Below are 19443 nucleotides of genomic sequence, written 5' to 3' on the forward strand. Positions count from 1 at the left end.
ACCACAGAACTCGGCAAGCACACAGCAGCACGGAGAGGTGATCTCGGGGAGAGAGAAGCCGCAGAGGTCAGGGAGCTGTTTTTGCTTGTGGAGAAAAGACAGAGACAGGGAGAGAGTACAGGAAAAACACCCCCCACCCTGAAAGCAGCTGGAGAGTAACTGGAAGAGTGGAAACAGCCACAAGGCACTGAACAAAAAAAGGAAGAAAGCAGAAAGAAGAAGGTTTAAATTCCACTAAGACTCTATAAACAGGGGGAGCACTGAGTCTGAACTCTGCAGCTCAAAACCTGGCAGTGGTATGGTGGGAAGGGCAAATCCCCAGGAACAGAGAGCGAGGTCCAAGGGGTCCTCGGGCCACATAAAGAGTGGCAGTTCCCCTCTGGGAGAACATCCGGTAGATGCTGTAGGCAAAGGTCCCAGTGGACCCTGGGGAACAACCACATCTGCTGGTGTTGGAAGAAGGATGTTAAGGGGGAAGTCCGGTACCAAATGTATGTTGTGATTTGCCATAATCCCTGAAATGCTGCTGCTACATGATCACAAGAAATTTTTCTGGGGCAAGCTGGCACCCAGCCACAGTCTCTGGGCATTGGCAGCAGCACAGTCTCACGAATGAAACTGGGGGCAGGCCTGCACCCAGTCATTGCTCAGTAAGACCCTCCCCCAGAGGGTCTGAGAGGGAGGTCAAAGCTGCAGTCCCTCAGAAGTGAGGGGGGGTTGAGAAACACAGCCCCACTTATGATAAAACTTAGGAGGAGATGCCTCCTGGCAGCCTGATGGCATGGTCACGGACACTGTAGAAGCAAGGAATGTATGGAAACTGGAGGCAAAGGAAGGATGCTTGATTACCGGTAGGGGAGAGCACAGAGTTCTGATACTAGAGACTGGGTAGCTGGGTGATGCCATTTTCAGCCCTCCCATGCATGCACATACATGCCTACATCTTCCCTAAAAATCCACCCCAGTAAGCTAAGCAGCGCCATCTGGTAGAGAACAGAGCCATTACACTAAGTCCCGCCCAACTAGGCCAACCTCACTCTTGAAGAACACAAGTCTCTCCTTCTGCTTAGTTTACAGACTATTCAGTGCTTCATAGTTTGACTTCTAGGGGAAACAGGATGTAATTTCAATCGTATTTCATTATATTTCTGGTCCATCTATTCAATTTTTTTTCTTTTTTTCTTATTCTTTAACACAGAAAGAGAAAAAATTTAATTTCCATTTTTATTTAAAAGATTTTTCTTAAATTTTTTCTACTATATTTTTTACTTTTTTGTAAATTTTTTACATTCTATTTTACTTTCATCACTTCATTTTATTCTAGTTTACTGTTTTCCTTTTTTAAAATTTTCAAACATTTTCCATTTTCCTTTTCTTTCCCTTTTTTCTCTGTCAAGCTTCTTTCACAACCAGACCAAAACACACCTAGGATCTAGCATCATTTATTTGATTTTTTTGTGCTGTTTTTTATTAATTTTGTTTTTACTTTATTAATTCCTTTTTTTCCTTCAAAATGACAAAATGAAGGAATTCACCCCAAAAGGAAGAACAGAAAGAAATGACAGCCAGAGACTAAATCAACACAGATACAAGCAAGATGTCTGAACCAGAATTTAGAATCATGATAATAAGAATACTAGCTGGTGTTGAAAATAGCATAGAATCCCATTCTGTGGAGTTAAAACAAGTCAAAGTCAGGATGAAATAAAAAATGCTGTAACTGAGCTGCATTTTTATTTTTTATTTATTTATTTTTTTCAATGTTTATTTATTTTTGGGACAGAAAGAGACAGAGCATGAACGGGGGAGGGGCAGAGAGAGAGGGAGACAACAGAATCACAAACAGGCTCCAGGCTCTGAGCCATCAGCCCAGAGCCTGACGCGGGGCTCGAACTCACGGACCGCAAGATCGTGACCTGGCTGAAGTCGGACGCTTAACCGACTGCGCCACCCAGGCGCCCCTGAGCTGCATTTTTAAATGGATGCCATGGTGGCAAGGATGGAGGAAGTAGAGAAGCAAGTCAGTGATACAGAGGACAAACTTATAGAGAATAATGAAACAGAAAAAAGGAGGGAGACTAAGGCAAAATAGCATGATATAAGAATTAGAGAACTCAATGACTCATTAAAAAGGAATAACGTCAAAATCACAGGGGTTCCAGAAGATGAAGAGAGAAAGGGGTAAAAGGGTTATGTGAGCACATGATAGCAGAAAATTTTCCTAACCTGGGGAAACACAAGACATCAAAATCCAGGAAGCACAGAGAATTCCCATTAGATTCAACAAAAACTGGCCATCAACAAGGCATATCATAGTCAAATTCACAAAATACTCAGGCAAGGAAAGAATAATGAAAGCAGCAAGGGAAACAAAGTCCTTAACCTACAAGGAAGACAGATCAGGTTCAGAGCAGACCTATCCACAGAACCTTAGCAGGCAGAAAGGAGTGGCAGGATATATTCAATGTGCTGATTCAGAAAAAATATGCAGCCAAGAATTCTTTACCCAGTAAGGCTGTCATTCAGAATAGAAGGAGAGATTAAAAGTTTCCCAGACCAAAACCAAAGGAGTTCATGACCACTAAACCAGCCCTGCAAGAAATTTTAAGGGGGACTCTCTGAGGGGAGAAGAGATGAAACAAAACAAAACAAAACAAAAACCAAAAGCCCAAAAGCAACAAAAACTAGAAAGACCAGAGAACACCACTAGAAACTCCCAACTCTACAGACAACATAACGGTAATGAATTCATATCTTTTAGTCCCCACTCTAAACGTCAATGGATTAAATGCTCCAATCAAAAGACACAGGGTAACAGAATGGATAAGAAAACAAGATCCATCTATATGCTGTTTACAAAAGACCCACTTTAGACCTAAAGACACCTTCAGATTGAAAGTAAGGGGATGGAGAACCACCTATCATGCTAATGGTCATCAAAAGAAAGCTGGAGTAGCCATACTTATATCAGACAATCTACATTTTAAAATAAAGACTGTAACAGAGAGATGAAGAAAGGCATTATATCACAATTAAGGGGTCTATCCACCAAGAAGGTCTAACAATTGTAAACATTTATGCTCCAAACATGAAAGCACCCAAATATATAAATAAATTAATTACAAACATAAAGAAACTCATTGATAGTAATACCATAATAGTAGGGAACTTTAACACCTTACTTACAGCAATGGACAGATCATCTAAACAGAAAATCAATAAGGAAACAATGGCTTTGAATGACATACTGCACTGGATGGACTTTACAGACATATTCAGAACATTTCATCCTAAAGCAGCAGAATACACATCTTCTCGAGTTCACATGGAACATTCTCCAGAATAGATGACATACTGGGTCACAAATCAGCTCTCAACAAATACAAAAATTTCAAGATCATACCGTGCTTATTTTCAGACCACAACACTACAAAACTCAAAATCGACCACAAGAAAAAATTTGGAAAGATAACAAATACTTGGACACTAAAGAACATCCTACTAAAGAATGAAGGGCTAACCAAGAAGTTAAAGAGGAAATTAAAAAGTACATGGAAGCCAATGAAAATGATAACACCACAGCCTAAAAACTCTGGGACACAGCAAAGGTGGTCATAAGAGGAAAGTATATAGCAATCCATGCTTCCTAAAGAAGAAAGAAAGGTCTCAGATACACAACCTAAACTTACACCTTAAGGAAGTATAAGAACAGGAAATAAAACCCAAAACCAGCAGCGGACAGGAAATAATAAAGATTACAGCAGAAATCAATGCTATTCAAACAAACAAAAAAATCCAGTACAACAGATCAATGAAACCAGGAACTAGTTCTTTGAAAGAATTAACAAAATTGATAAACCCCTAGCCAGTCTGATCAAAAAAGAAAGGACCCAAATAAATAAAATCAAGAATGAAAGAAGAGAGATCATAACCAACACAGCAGAAATACAAACAATATTAAGAGAATATTATGAGCAATTATATGCCAATATTTTGGGTAATCTGGAAGAAATGGACAAATTCCTGGAAATATATAAACTCCCAAAACTGAAACAGGAAGAAATAGAAAATTTGAACAGACCCATAACCAGTAAAGAAGTCAAATTAGTAATAAAAAATCTCCCAGAAAACAAGAGTCCAGGGCCAGATGGCTTTCCAGGGGAATTCTACCAAACATTTAAAGGAGAGTTGGCATCTATTCTCTTGAAGCTGTTCCAAAAAGAAATGGAAGGAAAATTTCCAAACTCTTTCTAGGAAGCCAGCATTACCTTGATTCCAAAACAAGACAAAGACCCCACTAAAAAAGAGAACTATAGACCAATTTCCCTGATTAACATGGATGCAAAAATCCTCAACAAGATAGTAGCCAACAGGATCCAACAACACATTAAAAGAATTATTCACCACGATTAATGGGTTTATACCTGGGATGCACGGCTGGTTCAATATCCATAAAACAATCAATTTGATACATCACATCAATAGAAGAAAGGACAAGAACCACATGATCCTCTCAATAGATGCAGAGAAAGAAAGCATTTGAGAAAATACAGCACCCTTTCTTGATAAAAATCCTCAAGAAAGTAGGGATAGAAGGATCATACCTCAAGATCATAAAAGCCATATATGAAAGACCCACCTCTAATATCATCCTCAATGGGGAAAAACTGAGAGCTTTCCCCCTAAGGTCAGGAACATGACAGGGATGTCCACTATCACCACTGTTATTCAACATAGTACTTGAAGTCTTAGCCTCGGCAATCAGACAACACAAAGGAATAAAAGGTATCCAAATCAGCCAGGAGGAAGTCAAACTTTCACTCTTCACAGATGACATGATACTCTATATGGAAAACCCAAAAGATTCCACCAAAACCCTGCTAGATTGATCCATGAATTCAGGAAAGTTGCAGGATATAAAATCAATACACAGAAATCGGTTGCATTCCTACACACCAACAATGAAGCAACAGAAAGAGAAATCAAGGAATCGATCCCGTTTACAATTGCACCAAAAACCATAAAATACCTAGGAATAAACTTAACCAAAGAGGTGAAAAATTTATACTAAAAACTATAGAAAGTTTATGAAAGAAACTGAAGACACAAAAGAATGTAAAAATATTCCACGCTCCTGGATAAGAAGAACAAACATTGTTAAAATGTTGATACTACCAAAAGCAATCTACATATTCAACATGATCCCTATGAAAGTAATACGAACATTCTTCACAGAGCTAAAACAAACAATCCTGAAATTTGTATGGAACCAGAAAACACCCCGAATAGCCAAAGAAATCTTGAAAAAGAAAACCAAAGCAGGAGGCATCACAATCCCGGACTTCAAGTGATGTTACAAAGCTGTCATCATCATGACAGTACGGTACTGGCACAAAAACAGACACTCAGATCAATGGAACAGAATCCAGAATCTAGAAATAGAACCACAAATGAACACTGAATCTTTCTCCTTGAACTTGTATTTCCATTCCACTTCATTCAGAGAATTTATCCTAATATAACATAGTGTGATGGCCTAAAGTGTTTTAATGATCATTCTATATTACTTTACAACAGGAAAAATTCTCAAATATTCAGATGCTATAATTCTTTTCTTTAAAAAAAAAAAAATTAATGTTTATTTTTTTGAAGGAGAGAGAGACAGAGTGTGAGGCAGGGAGGGGCAGACACAGATTCTGAAATGGGCTCCACGCTCTGAGCTGTCAGCACAGAGCCCAACATGGGGCTTGAACTCACAAACCACAAAATTGTGACCTGAGCCAAAGTTGGACACTTAACCAACTAAGCCACCCAGGCACCTCTAATACCTTTCTCTTTTAATAGCTGTTAATAGTACCCAAGAATCAGGAAAACAACAACAAATAAACAACAAATAAGAAATGAACTCAGTGTTCATCCCCAAAGGGAATAAGTAAACCATTGAAGATGATACAACTGATAATAGAGCAAAGTTAAAACTTAACACTTGGATTCTCTTACTTTCAACCCACTGCACTTTTCACTAGACCATCCTGCCTCTACACTAAATAATAATGAAACATGAAACTGTTAATGAGAGAGCTTAGGAGCTCAAGCTCTTGAAGAATGAGGGTAAAAACACAAATGTACATTGGCCTTCAGTTTTCCTACCTTAATTTCTTTAACTTCATTTGAAAGAGTTTGAGGTGTACTGGGAAGAGAACAATTTGAAGCATTTCTTTTTGATTTCTGAGGTATTGTTATATGAAACCTTGGAGTTGCAAGCACGATTTTACATGTATCATTCATGGAACCCAGAAGATCAGTCTCTCTGGACATGGAGTTCTCATTTCCTTCCTTAATTTCCTGTTGTGAAGTCCTTTTTGTTGCCACTTTACTATCAGAAACCATTAACTGATCATCATTTTTAACAGGAACACAGTTAGTATTTAGAGTCTCAACAGTAGTATTTTGGGATTTTTCAATGATAGAATCAACACCTTCTAAAACAAAGGTGTCCTTTTTAGACTTAGTGGTTACAAATGTATTCTCCTTTGAGTGAAGAATTTGTTTATCCAACTGAGTTCTAGGTAATGTCTTGTTTGAGAATCCTGCAGCTGAAACATTTTCATGTTCTTGGTTCAGAAATGGACTCTCTGCAAAAAAAATACAAAGCCAAACAAAATTTAGAGAAGAATCAAATGAAATTAAAAGAGAGAAATAGAATAATATAAAACCGTTTATATACGAAAGAAGTCTTCAGGTTAGGAATGCTCCACCCTTCTGCCCAGTGTTTCTCTGAAATGGACTGCCTACGCCGGAGAATAATTATCCAGAACATTTAACTATACATTGAACAAAACAAAAAGCACTTTACCATAAGTTAAATTATGCAGAGGTGCTTTCTTTTCCTGCTGACATTGAATCTTTTGCTTTATCGGAACGAAAGTACTATTTGATGATTCTAGAGGAACTTCTTGCACTGAGGTTGAGTTTTTTTTTTTTTAAAGAAAGAGGAAATTGAATTATATTAGTCATTGAGAAGAAAAAAAAGCCTTCTTAAAGTCTTAAAGAGTTACATTCAATAATGATCAGATCAATATAGTACACTTCTGTAACACAGGAGTTCCATTTCTCATTTTATTTTTTCATGCCTTCATCCCATTCTATCTACATTACACCAAGAAAGAACTTTTTCTAAACTCTACATGTTATAACTTGCCAGCTCTAGACAAAAGTATATTACTGGACTTAGAAGCTTAGAGATCTGGAATACAATTCTGGTGCTGCAACAAATCAGATAGGTATATCTTAAGATTATATATGAAGTACCATCCAGTCTTGAAAATTCTGATTCTGCTTCTGGTTGCTGTAAATTTCTAAAATGCTGAAAGAACAGCTGAAGAGTTGTGGCTTATATGTTAAAAGTTGAAATGTTGTGACTCAATAGCAGACACAACCATAATTTATACCCCTCTGACATCTCTTTAGTAAGCCTTCAAAGGCAAAAATCTGGTAGGCTTATCAACTAGACAAGTAGGGACTAATAGTATTGCTTACATTTTATTCTACTTTGCATCCTAGATGGTTTAAGTTTTATTTCTTGATGGTTGAGTTTCTTTTACATAAAGAGGGGAAGGTAATAGACTTAAAACTGGAGGAAAAAATCAATTATTTTATTTTATATGTTTAACTTCAAATATTATAATTGAAAAAAATTGGTGGTGACTTTGCTTAAGTATGTAGCTTTAGTCTTAGAAGTCTTAATACGAAGATTTTTATCATAATGATGTGTGTCATAAAAGGATAAGTTTCTATTTCTTTAGCTCATTCTATTAGAAATGGCAAGGCAATGTAGTAAAGACAAACAGGTAATTCAATCAGATATAACATGCTATAGAATCTGGGTCATTTATTTTAGAGTACAAAGTCCATGTAGACTATCTAAAAAGTCTCTGAAATTACATACGAAATTTGTGTTTGTATATATGTGCATTTTCTGGGGAAAGAGTCATCAGATTTTCAAAGCAGTGAGTTGTTTCTTCCTCTCTAGTTCCACTTGACAAATAAAATATGTTTTAATGTGCATTATTTCATTTGCTACTCCCTTTTCTCCAAGACTATATGAATCAGATTTTGTGTATTCCCCTACCTCTATCTTAAGCTCCCTTAGAAAACTCTTTTTGTGTTAAAATATAACACTGTCTTTGAAATGCAACAGTATATCCACAATCTATTGTGCAGTAAAGAGCATGGGCTTTCAAATAGACACCTGTATTAATTCTTAGCCCATCGCTTATCATATGTCATACATAGAGCAGACATAACCTTTTTGTAAGCCCCATTTCCTAGACTATTAAATGAGCATCTACCCATAGTGTTTGCTGAAAGGATTATATGAGATAAATCCATATAAAACATATTTATCAATTACTGTAACTCATTAAAAATCTCAACTTCAAATGTCTCAGATTCTGACCACTTCCTATCTTTCCAGATTATTCTCTCAAATCCAACGACTATCCTAACAACACCCTACACTTCTTTATACTTCCTCATTTCCTTCAGGTCCTCTTTTCTCTATATAACTAACTTAAATTTCATGGTGCCCTTACATACCACCTTTGTCCTCTTCACCCTATCTGATAAAATTACAATCCTGATAAAATCCAACTCTCTGCCTGCTCCTGAGCAGCATCTGTGCAGCTAAATAGGGCTGGAGGAAAACTCATAACCGTATTTATTGCTCTCATTTAAATTCATGCTCACAAGTTTCAAGCAGGTCCTTAATGTTACCCAAGAAATCAAATTTAGGCCTAGACTCTTCCATTCTCCTGCATTATTCAAACCTCCACCTCCTCAAACTTTAATACCTGCTTCCCATGCTTACTCTCAGCTGATGACTTTACTGTGTACTTCAGATTATTTCTCCATACAACACTGCCTATCTTCTTGTTTGATTTATGGTCTGTTTATGTTTCTTGCTAAGGCCAAAATCTCCACTTTTAGATTCAGTTCCCTTTCAACTACTCAAGGGTATCATACTACCAATTTTAGTTTTTCCTTCCCTACTGGATCATTTCCAATAGCATACAAAAATGTTCTTTCATCATACATTAAAAACAATATTTTAAAACCACACTGCCCATATTTCTCTGCTCTCTTCTAAGAGTTATCTATATTCACCACTGTCAATTTCTCTCCCTCACATTCTCTCTTGAACCCTCTTGAATCATGTTTTTGCTCCTATCACTTCACCAAACTCCCCTTATTAAAGCCACCAATGACCCTCATGTTGCTAAATCCAGCATTCAAATCTCAGTCTTTATCTTACTTCACTCATTAGCAGCATTAGATACAGCCAAAGACTCCTTCCTTCAAGCATTTTGTTCCTTTGGCTTCCAAAGTATCACTCTTGGTTTTTCTTCTTCCTCATCTTCTTCTCGTGGTCTTCACTACTATCTTTTATTTGAAATTCCAAATTTTGGGGTGCTCCAGGATTCATCACTGAATGTTTCTCTTTTTACACTTACTCCTTGATGATCTCCTTTAATCTCTTTAAATACCATTTAGGTGCTAATAATTCCCAAGTGTATTTTTCTCACCTGAACCACTTCTCTAAATTCCAACGAATTTTTTCAAAAGTGTTAATTCACATCTACACTTCAATTTTTAATAGATATAGCAAAATTAACATACCAAAAATGTAATTACAGAGCACCCTGCCCTGTCTATTCCATTTCAGTTAAGCCACTCTATCCTTCCAGTTACTCGGGCAAAAAACAAACAAACAAACAAACAAACAAACAAAAAACCAAAAAACCAAAAAACAACCCAGAACCAACCAAACAACAAGAAAACACCCTACAGCCACCCTTTATATCTTTTATGTTCCACATCCTATGAGCTCTTCCTTCAAAATACACCCAGAATCCAAGCACGTATTATCTTCACTGCTACCACCTACACCAAACTAACACCATCTCTCACCTAGATTACTACAGTAACTATTTCAAATTGACAGTGAGTGATATTTTTAAAATGAATCAAATCTTGTCACTTATCAGCTTGGAACCCTCCACTGATTTCTTACTTTGCTCACGTAATAGCCCAAACTCTTACATTCATCTATAACACTCTACATTATCTGACCCTTAATTAGCCCCCCTTCCCCACCTCTATGCACTCACTCTATGATTTACTAATCTCATAACTGGTCCTTGAATTTGAGGAATGCTCCTATTTCAGGGCATTTGTACCAGCTGTTACTTTGTCTGGATCATCCTTCCCAATTCCTCCAAGATATCCATCTGTATCTATCTATCACCTACTTCAATGTTTTGGTTCAAATGTCATCTTCTCATTGAACCATACCCTGATCACCACATGGAAAATTACAACCTACTCCAACTGTCCCCATCATCCTTGCTCTGCTTTTTCTTCCATAGCACTTCTCTTCTATTGTACCATAAAAACTACTAATTTAAATTTGTCTCTCCCACAACCTGAATGTGAACGTGTTAGGGCTGGGATTTTTGTCCACTTTGTTCACTCTTATATCCTGAGTACCCACAACAGTATAAGACATAATAAAAATAACACATTATAGCTTTTCAACCAACACATAATAAAACTAACCTCTTGGTGAAATGTTATCTGATTGGAGTGATTTGTTGTTTTCCTTTTCTTCACAGACGCAGGTATTCTGCAATACTCTTTTCTCATCTCCTTTGGGAGTGAAAATTTTCTTTTCACTTTTCAGTGGTTCCAACAAACTACTGTTGCCTGACGCTTGTTCTTGCTTGTCACGCAGTACTTTTTCTTTCATTCTTTGAAATATTTTTCCTGGTGATTCATAGTTTGCTTTATTTTTTAATCTATCCTTGTTGGGCTTTATAACACTGATATCAAGAGAGCTGTTAGAGGAGGTAGTCTCTGCTAGCATGGTAGAATGAAATATTTTTTTATTATTAAAATTTGTCATTTCTAGGAAATGAGTTTTTTCATGGTCATTCAATTTTAAAGAGGGGTTCTGATATTTTGCCAAATCTTTTACAGGAGTAAGTGTGCCTGCAGGAATGCTGTCAAAAAAGACTGCATGCATAGGCATATTTCTTCTTTGAGAAGATGTCTCTGAAGACAAATGAATTCCTGGATGTTTCAAAGGTGTTGCAATCATCTTGATAAACAGTAGCAACAAGTTTTCTCTAACAGATAATTCACTTAACCACAATTTTCAGGATAGGAGACTTTCAGCAGGGGCCCAGAGGAACCTGTAGTTCAATGTGAAATCAACCTTTATCATGCTTTGATGCAAAAAAGATTATTTGCTTTCCATAATAATATTATACTAAGGCTTAAGTGGTTCATAACAACACTGCATAATCTATAGCTCACAAATCTAAGGTTTCATATTTTTGTTAAAAGACTCATTTTATTATTATTTTAGATGAGCAGTTTGGTCTTTAAATTTACTTCTCTAAAAAAAGCAGCATTCATCAAATCATCTACTTAAGAACACTAAGAATTGAATATTGAATACCTGGTTTTTAAATATACTTGAACCTCAAGTCCTGGAGATTCCAATCTAATATTTGCATCAAAAAGCATTAAATTACATCTGCATATGGTACTATATTAGACTATAAAGGATTAAATTTCACAAACATAACTTTTCCCTTTAGGCACTTAAATTTAAGGCAGCAACTATGATGATATGTCTTAATGAAAGCTGAAAAATTCATTCAATTTTTTAGTTAAATCATCCCCAAACTTGATTTTGTTATGCTGCAGAACATTTTAACTACGAGGTTTTAGTTGAAATACCCTCAAATCAAAAGTAAATTATACTCATTATTTTTAAAAGTTAATTCTATTTACAATTTTTAGAGGCAATCATGTACTTGAGCATACATGGTCTTAGACTTGTTTTAGTTTGCTTTTATAAACACATTTTATTTCCCACACCTAGAAATTAAGATTCTAGGTGATGAACCATACAGTTGCATTCTGTAATACTTAGTAAATAAAACATTTCCACGCAAGGTGCTTGGAACTTACTAATTTCACCTTACTGCATCTCCTATTGCTGAATTTACAACTATTCTAACCAGCCTTTGACATCATATAAACATAAAAAGCCTACCACAGAAAATATTAATGTAGTCATATCAAAGACTCAAATATCTTTATTTAAGTAACTTCTGTGAGAAATATGCAAGATCAAAATTCATATACAAATAGCATTTTATCCAATAGTTTTTAAGAGAAAAAAGAAATAATCCTCAATAACAAGAACTGACAAAGCAGGCTATCTTGGGTCTAGCCCTATGACACAAAAATCACTGAACTCTTCCACAAAATGTTAATTCAGTAAATAAGTACTAATGCATAGATTCATGTGTTTGGCAATGTGTGAGTGATAAGAATCCTGTTCTGGGAGTTAAAATACTTACTAGCAGTTCACTTTAAACTCTCAAAATCGAAAGTGAATAAATTGAGCCAAGTGCACAAAAAAAAAAAAAAAAAAAAATGGCAAAGTATGTGCAGGCTTATAAAATCTTAATTCTTCACAACCTAAGGAAATGCTCAACAGAATTACAAAATACAAATAAATTAGTGGAAATGAAAACAGGACCAATCTGTAGTAGACGTACACATTAGTTTTTTCATCTAAAGGCAGATAACTACGGTCCTACTGAAAGGCTTAAAGAACCAGCATATAACTCCTCTTGTGTGTTGCCCAACCTCTTCCCTCCCAATTCAAGCATGTTATAGCATGGAGATGAGTGGTCAAGATTCTGAAAAACCTCAAATTCCACCCCCGTCTCCAAAAAAGACACAGAAGATTCCTAGGAGCCCCTATTTCCCATTATGTTATAAATAGCAACTCAGCAGAAGCCCAAAGAGTTGGCAACAGTTGTCTGTGGTTTCAGTGTGGCTGGTAAAAGAGAGGATGTAGAGGGAAAAAATTACCTAGAATTTTCTGACCTATAGCTTCGCAGAACAGATACAGAAGAAAACAAGAAATCACTTGTTAGAGGCCAAACACTCAAAGCCCCATTCTCCTCCTGGTTAAAAAAGAGCAAAACAGAGAAAACAGATTATGATGCTCAGACTCTGATAGAAGAGACACATGTTAGAAGATGCGAATTCAAGTGACAGGCATTCCTAGGTTGAGGAAAACAGTATCCTGAAGGCCAAACATACTTGACCTAACAAAAGATTGCTAGCAAGAAACTGTTAGTTCCTTTTTGGACTAGAGAAGGGAAGGTGAATTCTAAAACGTTATGCTTGTGCTTCACTAAGTGCTTAAAACTATTTGAAAAATCTGATCTTTGTCATTTACTCTGAATGTTGGCAAATGCTGATGTACGAAGAAAAATTTGCTATTTATTGAAATAGAGACAAGCATGGAAAATCATTAAATGAAAATCTAGCTATGAGCACTTACAACATATGTAAATATATAAGGCTAAACAACTGTTATTATCATGGATATGAATGATTCTGAATGTAACTGTTACTCTTTTTCCCAAAATTACATGAAAAGTTTTTCTAGGAATTTACTATCGTGGTAGCAGCAGTAATTGAATTATTACTATAATGGAAAGAGTCAAAAATCCCAAAGAACACCAACCAAAACTGGGAGGTGGAGGTGGGAAAAATGAAACTAATTTTAAGTTAAGTGGCAAATGATAACACTTGGGGTGGGGGGACCCAGCACTTGACATATAATATAAATAACATTCAAAGAGACCAATGAATCAATTTTAAAAATGATCAACACAGAAAATGGCCAAAAGGCACGAAAGGCAATTACTAAAGAATACAAAAGGCCACCTAGGGAGTCAAATGACACTTCATTTCACTAATAAGTGAAACTAAACAAACTAAGCAGTGGAAGTTCTTAAGTTTAGCAGATTGGTAAAGATTAATTTCAAAATACAGGTGTGCATGCTGTTGATCAAGAAATTCCACTTCTAAATTTTTTTCTTACAGAAACTACTACATAAGAATTCAAATATATGTAAGTAGTAATAACAGTGGATATTTACTGCATATATGTCAGACACTACATAACCTTACAGCAAATAATCTTAAGAGTTCTGAAGATGAGGAAACTAAAGCACAGGTGCCCAAGGTTCCACTGACGATTCAGAGCAGGACCTAAGTCTGACTGCCAAGCCCAAGTTCTTAAACAAGCACTATACAGGGATATTCACTGACTTACCGGAGATATTATAAATAATCTAGATCTTCACCACTATGGGATGAAATTCTGCTACATCCATACAACCGAATTCTGTATATTCAATAAAAAGATACATGCCTGTATATGTACTGACAAAGAATATAGTTAGGATATATTAAAAAGGAAGCAGAACAGGACGTACAATTGCATTTCAGTAAACACACACGAGCGAAAGCATAGGCGGAAATATCTGGAATCATACCAAATTGTAAACAGTGTTTAACTTTGAAGAGGAGGATGAAGGGCCCTCCATTTTCTAAATAATTTTATTAATATCCACATGTGTTTGCAACCAATGTGAAATTTAACCAGAAAAAAACATGAGCTCGATGGATCAACTGTTTCTATAGCACTGTGGATCTTGGGGTCCCAGGGCAGTGACGCACACAAATCATTCTAACGTAAAGTTTTTCTTGCTAGAAGTGATTTTAGAACAAAGGCCTACAGCGTTCACTTACAAAACGAATCTGAACGAATAGTGGTCTACTCTCTTGATAACTGCAGTAGACACGCAACAAATATGTATACAACGGATGAGCGAGTAGTCGTGAAACTCCTACCAAAGCCAAAAACTTACAGAAGTCTACGCGGACCGAGAATGTTGATGGGCTGGGACCCTCAGCGCCAGAGGCGGACCGATGGCAGCGGGCGAGGGAAGCAGAGCAAGGAGTGCATACCTTGGGCGAAGGGCCTGATAGAGCTAGAAGGCGGCAGTCCGGGCTTGGCTTCGCGTGGGGGTGGGCCGGGCGCCCCAGGGCTCGCCCTCTGGCCCAAGTCGGCTCCAGCCCCCCGTAGTCCGGCCACAGGTGACCCTCACTTCCTCAGCGAGGCTCCCTGACACAAGTTTCGGAATTCAAATTTGAAGAGCCCGCCCTCCAGCCAGCCCTGATTGGCGCGCTCCGTAATGGCGTCACCGTGCGACTCAAGAAAACTGGCGGGGGGGGAGGGGGGGCGGCCCGCACCGCGTGCGCAGTGCTGTTTCCACAACAGGTGGGTAACCCCAAGCTGCCACGAGAACCGAGAGCACCGCTCTAGTCTTCCGCAAAATTCTTTTCGTTTACAGAGGGCGCGCGCCACCAGCGCGTTCCGCCGCTCCTCCCGTTATGCTCTGCGACAGGAAGGCTTACGTCAGACGTCGGCTGCGTTCTTCGGCACTACTGCGGTTTTTTAAGTTTGGCCTTTCTCGGCCACTCTTCTACCCTACTGGTTTGGTAGCCCGTGGTGTATCGTCGCGTTGCTTAGCTGTGTGAAGGAACAGCTTGCCGAGTTCGTGGGAGAGCTTTTAGCCCTCCCTGGCTGCCAGATATTTGAGAACGAGAAAGAACGTTTTGTTCTTGAGAGGATAATATACTGAATGCAAAGTTAAACTTGCCATGGGATGTTTAGTCTGAACTATTTCCCCAAGAAGTGTGATGTTTTTTGAACCTCATCTTATCGAATCCTAAAAGTTTTAATCTTGACGACTCAGGTTGCAAAGCAGTTTGTGACAGTTAGACTGAGCCTGCCTTAGATTGGTTGCACCCAGTGATTCTGTACTCTAACCACCGCGGAGTGTTGTGCATCTTCCGCCTCAGCGCCCTGGCAAGAAGCATTCGCTGGCTGGAAGCATCTTACAGGGCGCCTTGTTTCAGTGTTGGGGGCGGAGAAGTAGGAGCCAGAGGAGTAATGAATGTTTTCAGTCCTAAACCCCTTGCAGCTCCGATCCTGCATCTTCTCTCCGTTAACTCTGCCCAGCTTCCCAACAAGTCAGAACGGGACAGGAGAGTTTATGCCTCATCCAAGAAAATTCCTTAGCATCCTAGAACCATATATCGCATTTCTCCGTTAACACCGGACTGAAATGGTTATAAAGGATTGATTTTTTAAAGTGACTTTCGCAATCCCCTCGTCTAAATCTTGTAACCACTAAGTCTTGTACACACAATATTCAGAATCCGAAATAATTTAAAACGTGCAAATGAATGCAAGTAAGGAGAAGAAACCAGTTTCGGCGAGGAGAGGAAAGCAAACTTACATAAATGAAGTTTCTGTCTGTGCAGCATAATGAGAAAATGGCTGTACATGAATTTGTACCAGATTTCTGGGAAAAGCTACACTTAAGATACCTGTTAAATGACATGTATGAAAGTGTATGAAATGCATTTTGTGTGACAGAGAGACTTTGAGGGGATAGGCATTCATATTCCAAAGCATCAGAAATAGAAGTATAAAAGGTTTTTATGCCTGATATGGAGATGGCCATGTCTCACACATTCAGACAGAATAGGAACCTTGAAATATTAAGAGTAGACTCTCAGAAATATACACTTTCATTTTTTTAATTAGTCATTTTTCTTTTGAGGAGTAGCTAGTGCTACCAGACTCCAGGGTGAACAGCAACAGGGATTTATATAAGCATGACTAATGATTTTACAAACAAAACTGGAGAAAACAGTTTGTGGATAACAAAGTGTGATGACAAGGCATACAGGCCAAGGGACAATGTTCATCTGTCCACTGGGACATCAACATACTGCCCTGGTTGGGCCCTCCTTTAAGTTTCTGTCAAGAGGGGAGAGCTTCTCCAAGTCACAGCCAGCCACCTGGGACAATCTGTCCAGGCTTAAGTCTGTTATTCATGGAAACAAATGCAGACCCACTTAGGGTCCGAGGGACAGACACAGGAGGAAGGGAATGAAAACCACACACTGTGTGGGAGCTGCTGCCAAAACATCTGGGTCTGCTTAGCCTGAAAGAATATTCCCAGGACCATGGTAAGTTCCAGCAGGGAACAATCAGTACAATTAACCATATGGCATTTTGGGGATAATTAGAAAAAAGATGCTCTTTCTTTAAGGCTGAATATTCTCAACCAGGGGTGATTTTGCATACCCCCCCCCACCTCGGGGGGGGACATTTGGCAATGTCTGGAGACATGTAAATCATAAATGTCACAATTGAGAGGAGTGCTACTGGCATCTAGTGAGTAGAGAACAGGAATGCTACTAAACATCCTACGATGTGCAGGACAGCCCCTCCACTACAAAGAATTATCTAGTTTAAAATGTTGATAGTGCCAAGGGTTGAGAAATCCTACACTTGTCAGATATAGCCCTATCCTACACTTGTAAGAAGTTTAGACTCTTCTCACTCTCTCAGCTGTGTTCCCTTTTGTAAGGTGCAATTATAGAATCACTACTGCTATGTCGGGGCCTGGAGGAGAGATGAGGATGCAGTCAAAAGAGAGGTTATCCAGGCTGTGCGAGGGGAGGACCCTTCAGTGGAAAAAACTTCCAGAGATTGCTATGTGATAGAGTCAATATTACAAACATATCATTAAAAAATTGTAATAAGTGCTGTCGAGATATATCAGGACAGATCCTGCAAGAAGCTGATGGTACGATGGATTTAGGAGTACATGAGATTTATTGGGAGATAATACCTGTGAAGGTTTAAGGGAGAGTGAGAAGGATTGGGCCTGATAAATCTTCAGACTTTGATGCAGATGTGACATTTGTGAAAGAAAAAGGGAGAAGGAAGCAGAATTGGACAGAGGGAGCCTAAGCTTGCGATGCATATTTGACAAAGTATTGGCTAACCCAATAGGGAGACTTGGGGTAACCCATCAGAGGTGTCTTGAAATGGGCAGATCCTGGAATCCATTATTGTCGAGGCTGCCTGGGAAAAAGATGGCCTTGACTCAAAGGCTTAATAAACATTTTTTTAGGGGTACCTGGCTGGCTCAGTTGGTAAAGCTTGCCACTCTTGAGCTCAGGGTTGTGAATGCAAGCCACTTTGGGTGTAGTGATTATTCTAAAATCTTTTTAAAAAATTTGATTAATTTTTTTGGATTGAGATATAATTGATATATAGCATTATATTAGTGTCAGATGTACAACATAATGATTTGATATATGTATATATTGGAAAATGATCACAATATGTCTGGTTAACATCCATCAGTACACAGTTGCATTTTTTTCTTGTCATGAGAAATTTTAAGATCTACTCTATTACCAACTTTCAAATATAGAATAAGTATTATTAACTACAGTCACCATGATGTACATTCCATCCTTAGGACTTATTTATCTTATAACTGGAAGTTTGTACCTTTTGACCACCTTTGCCCATTTTACACATCCCCACCCCTGCCTCTGGTAACCACCAATCTGTTCTCCATACCTATGAGTTTGTTTTTATTTTGTTTTGTTTTTAAATTTCATGTTAAAATAAAATCATATAGTTTTTGTGTTTCTTTGCCTGGCTTATTTTACTTAGCATAATGCCCTCGAGGTCCATCCATGTTGCTCCAAATGACAGGATTTTCCTCTTTTCAGTTGGTTAATTGTCCAACTTCAGGTCATATACCTACCACATCTTCTTATTTTGTTTTGTTTTTAAATTTCATATTAAAATAAAATCATAAAGTTTTTGTCTTTCTCTGCCTGGCCATTCTTACTTACCATAATGCCCTCAAGGTCCATCCATGTTGTTGCAAATGGCAGTATTTTCTTCTTTTATGGCTGAATATTATCATATATGTTATTTATATATATTATTTATATATAATATAATATATATGTGTATATATATTACATATAACATATATGCCACATCTTTTTATCCATTCATTCGTCAGTGGACACTTAGGTTGTTACCATCTTGGCTATTGTTAATAATGCTAGGCTCTGGGCTGATGGCTCGGAGCCTGGAGCCTGTTTCCGATTCTGTGTCTCCCTCTCTCTCTGCCCCTCCCCCGCTCATGCTCTGTCTCTCTCTGTCCCAAAAATAAATGTTGAAAAAAAAAAAAATAATGCTGCAGTGAATATGGGAGTGCATATATCTTTTTGAGATAGTGATTTTATTTCCTTCAGATATATACCCAGTGGTACAATTGCTGGATCATATAGTAGTTCTATTTTAATTTTTGGAGCAATCTCTGTATTATTATTATTTTTTTTAGTGACTGCACCAGCTTACAATCTCAACAGCAGTACACAAATATTCCCCTTTCTTCACACCCTTGCCAACACTTGTTATCTCTTGTCTTTAAACAATTTTTTAAGTTTATTTGAGAGAGAGAGAGCGTGCGCGCGCACGCACAACTGGGGGAGAGGCAGAGAGAGAGAGGGAGAGAGAGAATACCAAGCAGGCTCTGCACTGTCAATGCTGAGGCTGATGCAGGGCTCGAACTCACAAACCATGAGATCATGACCTGAACCAAGATC

The 19443-nt window shown here is 37.9% G+C and overlaps 1 protein-coding gene across 4 annotated transcripts in view; it reads right to left on the reverse strand.

The window, feature by feature from the left end:
• The window catches only part of MIS18BP1 (MIS18 binding protein 1), a 58591-nt gene extending 41251 nt beyond the window's left edge, over window positions 1-17340 (reverse strand). For 3 of the 4 annotated variants that reach the window (XM_043556070.1, XM_043556067.1, XM_043556069.1), the window contains exons 1-4: window positions 14911-17340; window positions 10618-11252; window positions 6857-6961; window positions 6151-6635 (exon numbers count right to left, since the gene is read on the reverse strand). In XM_043556070.1, the coding sequence (XP_043412005.1) occupies window positions 6151-6635; window positions 6857-6961; window positions 10618-11158 (1131 nt within the window). In that variant the 5' untranslated portion in view covers window positions 11159-11252; window positions 14911-17340. The remainder of the gene's footprint in view (window positions 1-6150; window positions 6636-6856; window positions 6962-10617; window positions 11253-14910) is intronic. The other variant, XM_043556068.1, reaches the window with a different exon arrangement.
• Window positions 17341-19443: the final 2103 nt, after the last annotated feature.

Source organism: Prionailurus bengalensis, chromosome B3 (genome assembly GCF_016509475.1).
Source record: "Prionailurus bengalensis isolate Pbe53 chromosome B3, Fcat_Pben_1.1_paternal_pri, whole genome shotgun sequence".
NCBI classification, from domain to species: domain Eukaryota; kingdom Metazoa; phylum Chordata; class Mammalia; order Carnivora; family Felidae; genus Prionailurus; species Prionailurus bengalensis.